The sequence below is a fragment of the Leuresthes tenuis genome, unplaced genomic scaffold (assembly GCF_036924035.1).
Source record: "Leuresthes tenuis unplaced genomic scaffold, fLeuTen1.0.hap1 SCAF_6, whole genome shotgun sequence".
Lineage (NCBI taxonomy): Eukaryota > Metazoa > Chordata > Actinopteri > Atheriniformes > Atherinopsidae > Leuresthes > Leuresthes tenuis.
The window spans coordinates 23,702,288-23,715,082 of NW_027325360.1; the positions used below are offsets into that span (position 1 = coordinate 23,702,288).

At 38.4% G+C, this 12,795-nt stretch overlaps 1 protein-coding gene across 6 annotated transcripts in view; it reads left to right on the forward strand.

Moving 5' to 3' along the window:
- The first annotated feature begins 1,409 nt into the window (after window positions 1–1,409).
- The window catches only part of mvb12bb (multivesicular body subunit 12Bb), a 35,505-nt gene continuing 24,119 nt past the window's right edge, over window positions 1,410–12,795 (forward strand). For 5 of the 6 annotated variants that reach the window (XM_072388335.1, XM_072388338.1, XM_072388336.1 and 2 more), the window contains exons 1-3: window positions 1,410–1,473; window positions 3,088–3,189; window positions 11,055–11,150. In XM_072388335.1, the coding sequence (XP_072244436.1) occupies window positions 1,444–1,473; window positions 3,088–3,189; window positions 11,055–11,150 (228 nt within the window). In that variant the 5' untranslated portion in view covers window positions 1,410–1,443. The other variant, XM_072388337.1, reaches the window with a different exon arrangement.

Here is a 12,795-nt window from a genome sequence, read left to right on the forward strand (position 1 = left end):
TGTATTGGGAGAATCTACTGATGCCTATTACCCTCGACAATACTGCTCCAAGAATCTTCATAGTACACAAATCTCTACCAGAACCAACGTGTTAAAGTGGAGATATTTTTTTTACCATGTTTGAAAACATTTAAACATACAAACGTACAATTAATTAAAATGGGAACGACAGAGTCACGATGTGTAATATCTCGTCAGAATGAATGAAAGCATAATGTGACCATGACTGTCAGCAGAGGAAAAACTGGTCACATCAGGTTCCGCTCTGTAATTCAGTATTTTTTGCTATTAAGACTGTCAAAGATTTTCTTTGTTCAATTTATTATGTATCATCAGTGAATAAAAAACACATTTAACATGAATATTGAGGCCTGCAAGTCAGGCCTGCATGTATGTCAGTATGTTCATCTCACTCTGTGTGGCCCTGGCGAAGACACCCTACTGGCATATGGCACCATGTCACAGAACAGAGCAACAAGTCTTTGATTTGAATTAATTAGGATAATAGTTGTACAATTAAATAATGTATTTGATTGGTATGGGGGATGGGGGGGGGGGGGGGTAGAAATAATAAACCTGATGATGAGGAAGCATCTGTTGCCTGTTGGTTTGGAGAGTGTACAAAGAAGCTTCTGTACTCAGGGATATGCACATCCTAATGTAACAGCTAAGCTAGTATCACTCATCACTCTTTGTCTTACTTTTATCTGATTACAGTAATGACATGTGATAACTATTAGAGAGACAACCAACTGTCAGGAGGCATGACCTGTGGATGTATCCATGTAATAATAGTCATTTAGTGAGGCACAATCTTATTTTATTTAGAACAGCTAAATTGAATCGCTTAAGTTATTGCAAAGAAATACACCCACAAGTCAATGTGGCATTGCTTCATCCGGCTTCTATGTTCTGTACTTAAAGTAAATTGACATGTTAACCCTTCACCCTTCAAGTTCCACTGATTTGATCTCAGTGACTGAGAAACATCATAAAAATGTAATTAGCTGATGATATGTAAACATAAACAGAGCTGAGGTCAGATTACTTTAAAATGTAGTCAGTAAATCTCGTGATGCAATCTACTGGACAATAAAAATAAATAAATTTAAATAAAATTAAATTGAATAAATGCAAAATAATGTATAATTCAAACACTGAAAATGTTGCACCTTGTGCTAAAAAAAATATGTTTCTTTTATAAATAAAAATATGAAGTAAAGCTACAGTTACATTTTAAAAACAGAATGCTGTCTCACTGAAAACAGAATTTTCTTAGTTAAATGAAAACTGACTCAATATTTTGAAACACCAGGTGCTCGTAAGCCACAAAGGCCTATTTGTGATAATGCATTGGGTTTTGGTTAATGATTTGCAGCTCGTGAACTCCGGAAGTGTTACTTTCCCACGGGTGTGAAGTCCGATGTTGAGTTGAAAAGGTGAATGCTACTGAGCAGGAAGAGAATTTTACAGGTAAGAAAGCTAAGCAATAATACACAAATTTGTGCTTTTATAGGTTTTTAGCTTCACCTCAGCGTGATGCCTGGGACAGCGCTGATAGAACTCCAACACTGCAGTTATTTGACTCTCACTTGACATGGTAGCCTATACTACACAAAGTGCACTACATGTTGTAGGCTACTGCAGTCATAATCAGTCACGGATAGAGTCACAGTACTTTTATAGTATAGCGTATATGAGATGTCACTCTGTAACACTAGTGTATTAGAACTCTATTGTGAAATGAGCTCTGCTCTGCGGTAAATCGTGTAAAACTATAAGCCTAATGGTTTAAAGCCTCAAAGAGTACAGTAAGAGTACAGTAAGTAAAAATAAGTTGTGTCCGAGTTACCATTCTAAATGTAAGTAATGCACAGTTTTTCATTAGTTTTCACATAATGTTTACATTTAAGCTGTAATTAAGGAGCCAAACTTCTATATTACCACTTACTTAATACCACATAAGGTTTGCAACCATTAATTAGACCATGGCAATGTATGATACTACAAGCTACAAAATCATCTCAGTTACACATTTGTATTATTAAATTAACAAACTATTATTGGTGCTTCAACAAATGTTTCAATATTGTACAAGTCATACGGTTGTAAAGATAGTGTTCACTGCATTCACAATGAAACCGCTATTAACCATGAAAGACATACTGATTTGAGTATCGTTTAGAAACACTCTATTTTTCTTGGGAGTTTCAGATTTGTTTGGATGCTTTTTTTGAGTCTCTGAGTTCCAGTGGTGTGCTGGAAAAAATAGCTCTTCTTGAAAAAATTATTTTAGAAAGTTATCTTTCATTTTATTAGCTAATTTGCCATCCCGTTTCATTTGAATGAGTAGACCTACCTAACATTTGTTAAAGAGACAGCTATTTCTGGAGTAAATCCCCTAATTTGATCAGCTTAATTGCAATAGATTTTGTAAATATCAAGATTGAATGCAACAACTTTGTCAGTTGGTACAAGAAAGCTTTAAACCTAATCTAATAAAATTGCATAAGGGAACCTTTGCAAAGCCACTTACCCAGTAAAAGGCCTGCATGCCCATTAGGAAAAAATACCCTTAGACAGGAATAGATAGCAATTGATTGGGACTTCCTTGAAAATATGTGATCACTCCCCCTAATTTGTGATTTGGTGAAGTCATTGGGTGCTCTCCAACTGGTGTTTAGTCACTGGTCTCACTTGTCATTTGATCCTTGATTAGGAGGGCACTTTTTCTTAGAGGCTAATAAGCCTCATCAAGAAGTCAATAATGAAACCATTTTAGCAAAGGAAAGCCCTGTGTCCATTCTGCAGATAATGACTGTGAAGGGTGTGATCCTCATTTTGATTCTGTGTATTTATTTAATGTTGTTTTTTTTAAATAATCTTTTTATTTATGGTTATTTTTTCACAGGATTTTTTTAAACATTTTTTCAGCATTTTCTTGCAGTTTGCCTTTCTTTTTCTTGCAATACGTTTACAGCATTTCTTCTGTATAAGCAGAACTCAAATTGGATCGGAATAAAACAAACCTGTTGATTATTGTAATTGTTTTTTCCCTGTTATGAGGCTTGTCTGCTTGCTTAACAGATCACCAACATGTCCAAAGAGAGCAACCTGCTGCCCACAGACCCCATCTCTGCAGTTGGAGTAATTACTTCATTCACCAAGGCCCCAGAGGGCTACTATGTTGTGAGTATAGTTGCCTTAAGCTGATCCTTAGGATCAGTGTTAATGCTGATCCAGGTTTACTTGAATGCATTTTTATTTGCTCAATCAAAATCAAGTTTTTTTCTTTGTAAAGATTTTCTACCTGTGTGCTTGTTTGTGGGTGTGTGCTTTTGCGTGTCCTCATATGGAAATGTCCACTATTTTCAGCCTCTCAGCCTGTCTGTGTGACTTAGTAAGAGCTGTGTTATGCTACAGTGTATGCTACAATGTATCTGCATGTAAGAGCAAAATTTACAGTGTATAAATGTGAAAAGCTATTTGGTCACACAGACGGGTGTGTTCTGACATCCATCCATCCATCCATTTTTTATACCCACTTAATCCAATTTAGGGTCAGCCAATTTGGGACCCTATCCCAGCTGGGCAAGAAGCAGGGTACACCATGAACAGGTCGCCAGTCCATCACAGGCCACACGGAGATGTATGAGAGACACAACCATGCACGCTCACACTCACTCCTAGGACAATTTAGAGTCACCAATTCACCTAACATGCATGTTTTTGGACAGTGGGAGGACGCCAGAGTATCTGGAGAAAACCCAAGCATATACCTTGAGAACATGCAAACTCCACACAGAAAGGCCCCAGGATTCAAACCTAGAGCCCGTTTTGCTGTGAGGCGATGGTGCTAACCACCACACCACTGTGCAGCCAGTTCTGACATCCAGGTCAACAAAATTTGCAAAATTAGTCATCTTATCCAATCCTTTATCTCTACTCTATTTCTCACTATTAGAATATTGTTCTGTAAAGCCTTCAAGAAGCAGTAGAGTGTTCCTAGAGGATGGTCTGACAAGCTCTTGTGAATTAGACCAACTCCACTTGTACTTTTATGAAAAGCTAAAGTAAAACTTAGTTTTCTTATACACCAAATCGATGTCAAGAACAAGCATTGACAGCACACCACCCTGCTGTGTCTCCACATGTCAGCAACATTGAGGAAAAAAATTGCTCTTCAACACAGAGCAAAGCCAACCTCCAACTGCCAACTCTGAGGTACAGTGTACACATGTGCAAGAAGACGCAACTTTGCTGTGCAGATCGAAGCAGGAGTCTATAAATGATTCAGTAAGGTAAAAAAAATATGTCGGCAAAACAATGTTTGTACACAGTCTGGTCATTATTAGTTCAGTTTTTATCATCCAAGTTATACCTAGCTCAATTATAAGGTGGTATATTGTGTTTAGGCTCAAAAACCTGCATCTCAGTTAAAACTAACACGTTATTCTGATTGTTTTGTACATGCATGCTTTATTAAGCATGTAAGCTTCAAGCATTAAAGTCACGTTAACGGACTACAGAGTTCACTACTTACTGTGCTGAGCAGCCAATCAGAGCGATCTTTCTCATTGACTGCTCAACAGAAGCAGCTGAAGAAAAAAGCCTTAATGCTCCGACATAACAGATTACACCCCAAAAAGACAAGAGAGACAAGCGTTGTGTTGTGTATAGCTTGCAGTCTGTTTGCTGCCAAAGATTGTTCATGAGGAAAAGGAAGCATCAGTTTGTAATACTGCATGTATTAAAATTAGTCTTTTAACCTTAGATGGATTCTAACCTCCACAAAGCTCTCACTCATTTACACATACACTCACACACCACTGGCAGCAAGGTGCTCGTCTGCCATCTGGAGCAACTCAGGGTTCACTGTCTTGCCCAAGGAGACCAGGACATGTGAAGGGACCAGCCAAACTTGCTATTTCTGAATAACCTGAGCTAAAGCTATTGTCAGATATCATGTCAGTATCAGGAGTCACATTTCTCCAGTTAAACTTTTTTCACTGGAAGAATTAGTTTAGTCATTTTGAAGCAGGCCCTTAAGTCATTTGATCATGTACAAATGACACGTATTTAGTTTAGAAGGCTACAACTGCTATTTCATTGTGTTGAATATAAATTTAAGGACTTCAATAAGACTGCATTTCAAAAAGCTTTGATCAGGATATAACTACTTTGAATGAAAGGGTGACTACATTTACACTTAAATACTCTGATGGCTAGATTCTTGGTAGGGAAAACCCTAAAAACTACTGTTAGAATTTACTAATAATGCACAGCTTTAAGTAAGTGTCTGAAGTGCATTTGCTGTTTTCCATAATGGGCCGTGTTTAGTTTCTCTTTGACTGCATTTTAACACATCACTCAATGCTATTTGCTAAGGTTTTTGTTTGGACTTGAAAATGAAAGTGCACCTGCTTCCATTACCAATGCTTAGATATTAGACCATATTTAAAAAGAATCAACTGGTCCTCAACAGGTCTTAAAATCAGTTAAATACAACCCCAGATGAATAAGTATATGCCATGATTCAGTAGCTTGCAGAGCCACCATTAGCAGCAAAAACCTGTTCGTTCTCTGTATGAAGTTAAGAGTTTCTTTGTTGTTTCACAATGTGAAAAACTGGACCATTGTAATACTTTGATTCTTGACCAATGTCCCAGTTTTTGGCCAGACTTTAGCTGTTGGACAGATAACCTCATATTTGAATCTAATAGTTTGGTAAACAGAAAAGTTTGTGGTCAAACCAGTGTCAAGAAGAGGCTCAGGTCCTGTGACTGCAGAACAAACCCAAATCATCAGCCCTCCGCTGCTGTGCTTGATAGAATGAGTTGTTTCTAATGATATACTGTGTTTTGTTTCATAATGTGCTTCTGTGTATGATGACCAAACCTCTCCACTTTGATCCTGTCTGTCTAAGGGACATTTTTACCAGAAGTCATATATTTTGTTTGTTCAGGTGAAACCGTGCAAACCTAAGCTGTACGCCACAGTTTAAGATCTTTACCTTATTTTTGTTGTTATATGTCAGGCTTTGGCGGCATAACTTTTGTCCATGTTCCTGAACTGTGAATAGCAGTAGAAATTTTGAAATTAAATAAGTTAAAGTTTGAAATCTGTCCAAAAGGGTATTCTATGAAGGCACTAAAAACCATTAAAAGCAAACGGCTCAGCATGAATTTTCCTTGGGATTAATAAAGTATCTATCTATCTATCTATCTATCTATCTATCTATCTATCTATCTATCTATCTATCTATCTATCTATCTATCTATCTATCTATCTATCTATCTATCTATCTGTCTATCTGTCTGTCTGTCTGTCTGTCTGTCTGAATAACTTCAACCACTTAACAAGTGGTATGAATGGTCACCTTCACACTTGAACCCCATGATGTTAACAAGAATCACCTGTGAAATTAGTAAAGAACCCACACATGGTTGTCAACAGGTCAGTTTGTTAGCAACCTTACTCTTACTTGTGCTTTTCTGGTTAGAGTATGGTGGTCATTTTCAAATGAGCTCGCTACATTTCATGCTTATGAATCAGCTCCGAGCTGTTAATTGATCGTCCATGCAGCATAACTCATCACTCCCATCAGAGTTTTTTTTTTGGGTGTGTGTTTGTGTGTTGCAGTTATTCGCTAATTTCCTTGTCTTAATAAGTCTAGCCAATATATATTAATTTCCTTAGGGGAAAAAAAAGAGAGATCCAAGGTCTAATCTTAGATCTAATAAATGGTTTTATCTTTGTTCTTTGCTTTTGTTTGCATATTTGTTACAACTGGTTGTGTAATATAATGCACAGTTAGAAAATTGGCAGCCATCCATGGTGTCCTATTTGTTTTTGTTTTTCTTGTTATAACTGTTACATGACTTATTCATAAAGTTTGCTTTGATGGTTTAGAGGATTCTCTGTACTGGTTGCCACCAGTATTGTAGACACACCAGAGGCAAGGGTTTAATGATGTTTGGTTGAAGCCCATACTATTTAACTTTGTCCCTGTGAGTTCTTTATATTCAAGCCTCACACAACTTCACCAATAGCAGGGATGTGTCAGGATGTGAAGTAGTTCAGGCCAAGCTTGTTAATGAGACCTTTTTGTAGTTGTAACTGTGTTGGAGAGGGTAAAAACTAGAAGAGAACGTGTAGCTTAAACAAAGCACAAAACAAGCTCAAGGCCAGAAGTCTCTTCCTCTTTTCCTCTCCTCCTATTTAGACCCCTTCTGTTAAAACCTTACTCACCCACACCCTCCCTCCTCTCCCGGTTTTTATCTCTTCCTGCTCCACCCTACATGCACAGCTTGTTCTGATCTCCGGCAGAAGATGATGGGTGGGATCAAATGGAGCTGCTGGCGTGAAAATTGCAAAACACTGCATGATAGTGACAAACAGAAAGAAAGCCCGTTAGACAACTGATGTGCAAATACTATATTGTAAATACTGTACAATATATAGTGCAGGCCATCCAGAAAGGACAGTACACCAGCAGTTTAAATGAGGAAATAAATCTGGCTTACTTTTGAATTTACTAGTAGATAATTAAATCGATAGATAACATAAAACAAATCTTATGTATCTTATTGTCATTAAGTTTTTGAATCATGATTTGTTTCAACAGTTCATGAATGCTAAAAAACTGAGAAAATACTCTACTCTGAAGTAATCTGAAATATTCCAAAAAATAATCCATTGAGAAATTATTTTATTTTTGACACAGCAGTTGGTTGATCTCTTTTTGCTCAAAGTAGAAATATTGAGCAACCAGAATGAGCAATTTAACATGCTAACTTTAGACTGTAGCATACCTTTTCTTCTGCCAGTAATTAGCATTGTGGACCTACTTACAGTCCACCCTTCTTATCTCGCAGATTGTACATCCTTGACTTTTCCCCTGAAATCCCTTTCATTTCAGTCCGTCCCACCTGAAAACAAAATTGAAGAGTTGATGAGGAAATATGAGGAGAGAAGTATCAACATTTACGAAATGAGAAATGCATATTTCTCTATGAAACAATGTGCATAAAATATGACATGTGACTCAGCTGCATTGCGTGTCCGTTGTTTTGTTATAACCTACCACTCCATTTCACATTCTCTGTCATATGAGTATTAATAGTGTTTGTGACAGCTCATTTATTAACTTTTAATTAGCTTACAATGTGAGACAATGTGTCACGCCTCTTTTTTTCTATCTCAGCAGCTGAAGACCTCAAAGGAAACAGTTGTGCATATTCACTTACAGCTCCTCTGGCAAGTCAGGTGGCTTTTAAGAATTAAGAATTCCTTCAAGAGGTTTTTCTGAGCTCAATTTCTGGGTCACAGCCAGGAGCTTAAAGGAGCGATGAGTTAAGGAGGCATAAAATAGAGATATGAAAACACTCTACTGTCTTTCTGATAGTAATTTTAATACAATAACATGTGCACCAGATTTAAAGCTATGAACACCACAGCATTCTTGTTTTTTCAGGATAAGTACTCCTTGTAAACTTTTAAATTCAAATCTGTGCACGTGACGTTAATTAGAGCGTGCTTTCACCACACTTTGCCCTGAAGGCCAAAATGCCATTGTCCTATCTTCAAGAACAACTTTTGGACAAGACTAAGTGTATTTTCATCTTCAGATTTGAAATACTAACAAAAATATCAACACCTTGGATCAGTGTACTAAAGCACCACAAATGGGGGGAAGTTTCAGTATATTAAGCTGTATTGATTTTTTTTCCCCCTTTCATACTGAAAATCGTTTTCAAATTCCTCCCTAATACTGACTGCTCACCATAGTTACTACACAGTTTATATAGCAGATCAAAGGGAAGATTACCTCTTTTGCTCTCTGATATGGTGCACTCACATCTCTGAACCTGAGCAGGTTGTTCCAACACAAGAGAGCACAGGCCAAGATCAAACGCTGTTCCACTGGGATCAGGAGCTTTGCTGAAGCACTAGCTTCACCCAACATCAAACACCATGAGCAGACTTTTGCACACTCATGCTCATTGCAAGGGTTACATTGGGGCTGTTTCCCCTCATTCTCAGCTAAACTACTAGCGAACTAGCCCAAGCACCCATTCTGGAACACTTAATGCAAAGCCTTGCGAGTTATATGAATAATAATTTTAATAAGAGACTTTGATTTCCCTAACATTGAGAAAATGTTTGAAGTTCACAACAAATAGTCAGAAGTCACCTTTCCTACTATTTTCAGTTGAAAGATAAGATTCATAAGATTCACATTTCATCTTTTCAGCTTGTCTGTTCTCTTTTGAAGAGACTGTTTGTTTTCCTGTACCTGCCCCATTTCTTCTTTACTTCACTTGCTTTAAATCTCCAGAGATTTTTGATTGCATGCCCTTATAGCTTTTTATTCATGGCTGTGCCTATCAGTGCTTCATAGCAACTTGATGTTGGTGTCTGTCTCCGGAGATGCTTCATACGGTAGCAATATTCAATATTCCCCTTAAGACATGTTTCACAGGTGGGCTTTTAGATCACTGCAAGTGGCAGTTGAATCTGCCATTGCATTTTATATCACAAGTTATGACACATTTCAATATCAGAGCTATTGTATGATGTCTCTTATCATGTGTGTGACTTTCTTCTCATTGAAGTCTGTTTAATGATCAAGCCATGTTGTAGCGCAATTGAAGGTGTTAAAGAAAAAGCCTGTGCAACTTTATGCATACTTCCTGTGCTGTGGCTCAGCAGTTGGCGTTTCACATTCATGCTGCGTCGCACCCCTGTTGCCAGCGGCTGTGGCAGAATGATGCCTGAGGTGCCTCCTTAGAGGACCGTGCCCTCGTTACTCCTCAGCTTGACTTTGGGTTTCACAAAGCGAGCCCTTTGTTTACGCTGACAGGATGCGCTGGCTACTGACCTGGAAAAAGTGGCCAAGACGGGTTGTCTTGTAAGGAAGAGGGAGGCTGGTGATGTATAGGCTCCTTCTGGGACCTTTCATGGAACTGCTGTTGGAGACGCCCCACAATCCGTCTCCCTGCTCGTCTGCTCCTCTTTCTCTTACTCTCACCCTATCTGTCTCTGTTCCCCATGCTAGTCTCTGCTCTCATCCCATCAAGTCAGTGCTGGTTTTGCATGAATCTCCCCATGCCATGTTTTCCCCCACCTAGTCACTGGGGTCATTCATCATTATTGTCAAGGGGGTAATGTGTGTGGGTGGGTGCAGAGATCTATGACTTCTTCATTTGAATGAACCTCATTAGATTGACTCTTCTTTGTAAAGGATCCCTTTAGAAAATAACTCTGGCAGTTGTTTAGGTGATTCACACATGCTAGCCAATGGAACATGACGATTCAGCCAAGCATGTTTGCTCGAACGATGGAAGAGTCTTTCTGATGCAGTCTGCATGCTATGTTTTGCTTTATCATTTTCCCTTGCATACCTACATTTACATAGCAATGTAGTGTAGGACCTTGAGCTTGACTTGTGGCACCCACATGCTGTCAGTGTGATGCAATCTATATTTTGAACTGACTTTACTGCTCATTTACAACGATGAATGGTTCTATTGTACAAGGGCAATCTCAGAAAATCAGGTCTTTGGATTTAGACTGGCATTAAATTGTCTGTACTTTACTCTGTAAAAATGTCCCTCTTTAAATAATGGAAGTAAATCTACTTGCAGGGACATGTGCAATGTTCCCAGTTTACCTGTGTCTTGCAAATTATTACCACAGTAGGTTTGCTTAAAATAATAATATAATCAACATTTACCCCAAATGTTATCGCAGCTTTTCCACTGAAGCACACTGAAGTTTGGTTTCCTTATTAGAGCAGATCCTTGTCAGGGCATCTTTAATCAGCCTGGTCCCAAGGGATGATATTTTTAGCCACCTTTTTGGAGGCTAAGACTTTACCCACGCAGAGCACTAATGAGATGGAGCACAAGTGTAGGCAAGCGTTAATTAAGGCTAGTATGCAAAGGAAGAGGCAAAAGCAGCATGCCCATGGCATACATACATTAACTTTATCCCACCTCCTGCATGTGTTTTTTTATCCCCCCTTGTTTTTTTTTCTTTTTTTCACGTAGGTTGCACAAACAACAGATGGCTCTGACGCCGACCTGTGGAAGGACGGCTTATTCAAATCCAAGGTCACTCGCTACCTCTGTTTCTCCAGAAAAACTGTAAGCAGGAATGTAAACTTCTTTCTTTCCCACTACCTTCACCACTAACACCTCATCTGCTGCACTTTTCCTGTTTGCCAGTGTTTATTAGCTCAGCTCTCTGCAGCCAGAATATCTTCATGCACTTTGCACTTTGATCACTGAAAAGTCCCACTTAAAAAGGACAGCATTAGCTGTGCAGTTTTGAAGTTTTACATATAATGGATTTGCATGCATATTCCAGATGAATAATACCGTGGAGAGATATTTTTCTTTTTGTATGCTCTCCTGAGGATATTATTTATGTTTATTCATGAAATAACAATGAGCTGTATTTTAACTATTCCAATTTATTCAATCAACACTGTCCCTGTAGAGAAAATTGTTACCAACCAGTGATTCTTGAAAGCTGATGCACACATAACTTTTGAATATGAATATTCTTTTTTGTAAGAAATAAACCACAACACAAAAAGCACTTTCAGCCTGGTTGGGCTATATATAGCGTTGCCAATTTAAGCAGCCGTGAGTCCTCTGTGGCTGAAATGATCTTTGCATTACATTTCTAATAATGCTGTTGGGTCATTTTTGGACCCTTCGCCTGCCTGCAGCATACAGGTGATGTGTTTCTTGGCTGTCAGCTGCTCTGTGGCCATAAATACACCTGCTTACACTGCCAGAGTCATCAACCTGTCCAACCTAAGCTCATACAGTTGCTATTGGCTGTCTATTAATTAAGTTTTCCTGGGCTGCAGGTGGACCATGCAGACAGCATTGTAAACAAAACCTGAATTTTTGTTATTACTTTGCATCAGCTCAATTTTAGTACTTAATCAAGTCATATTTTTTTCAGTCTGTCCTCTAAAAGCCAGGCAGCTTGGCAGCGACTGCCTCATACCTTAGCTCAATTTGGCCCTCACTTTAGGATATAGCATACAAATAGCCTCTCCCTACTTCCTGCGTATTATCTTTAAATGTGTGTCCACACTGCTTTAAAGACTTTGACACAAATAAAACATGGCAGAGCCATCAACAAAGGCTATTTTGTCTGCCAGTCAATGAAACTCCCACTGTAATTGTCTATGACAAAAACAGATTCTGTAAAATTAGCCCCTGAATTATATGGGGGGAGGTAAATAGTTTGTGATTTATCATACTCTAGGTTGAAGGTAGATAGCCCCCTTTTGTCAGCCTGTGATGGAAAAAAATCTTGAGAAAAAGGGGAAAACAAAAAAAAAAGGTTTCATGCATAGTAATAACATTCATCCATATTCCTCTTTACGTCAGTATAAAAACTATGAATAAAAAATGCTTCTAATGGTAATGACAGTCAGGCAACAGTAGCAGTGTAATCCAGGCTTTCGGACGCATCAAGTCATGCCTGGTTCACTCCACTTTCTACTGCCGCTGTGTATTATTGCAATTTATTATGGCAAAATATGAAAATGTAATGGGAGGCAGGGGAGAGTCATGCTTGAAAATGTCAGCTACACAGTCCCTGATTATTTTTAACTAGTCCCATTCTGTTGATCAGACTGCCTGTGCTGTCTCCCATCACACCACAGCTTCTAGCCAAAAGGTTGAAAATTATTACAGATGCTTCTCTCATTCAAAAAAATCTGTAGGAGAGTAATTACTGGAGCTTTTTTTGTCAGCTTTTCTCTTT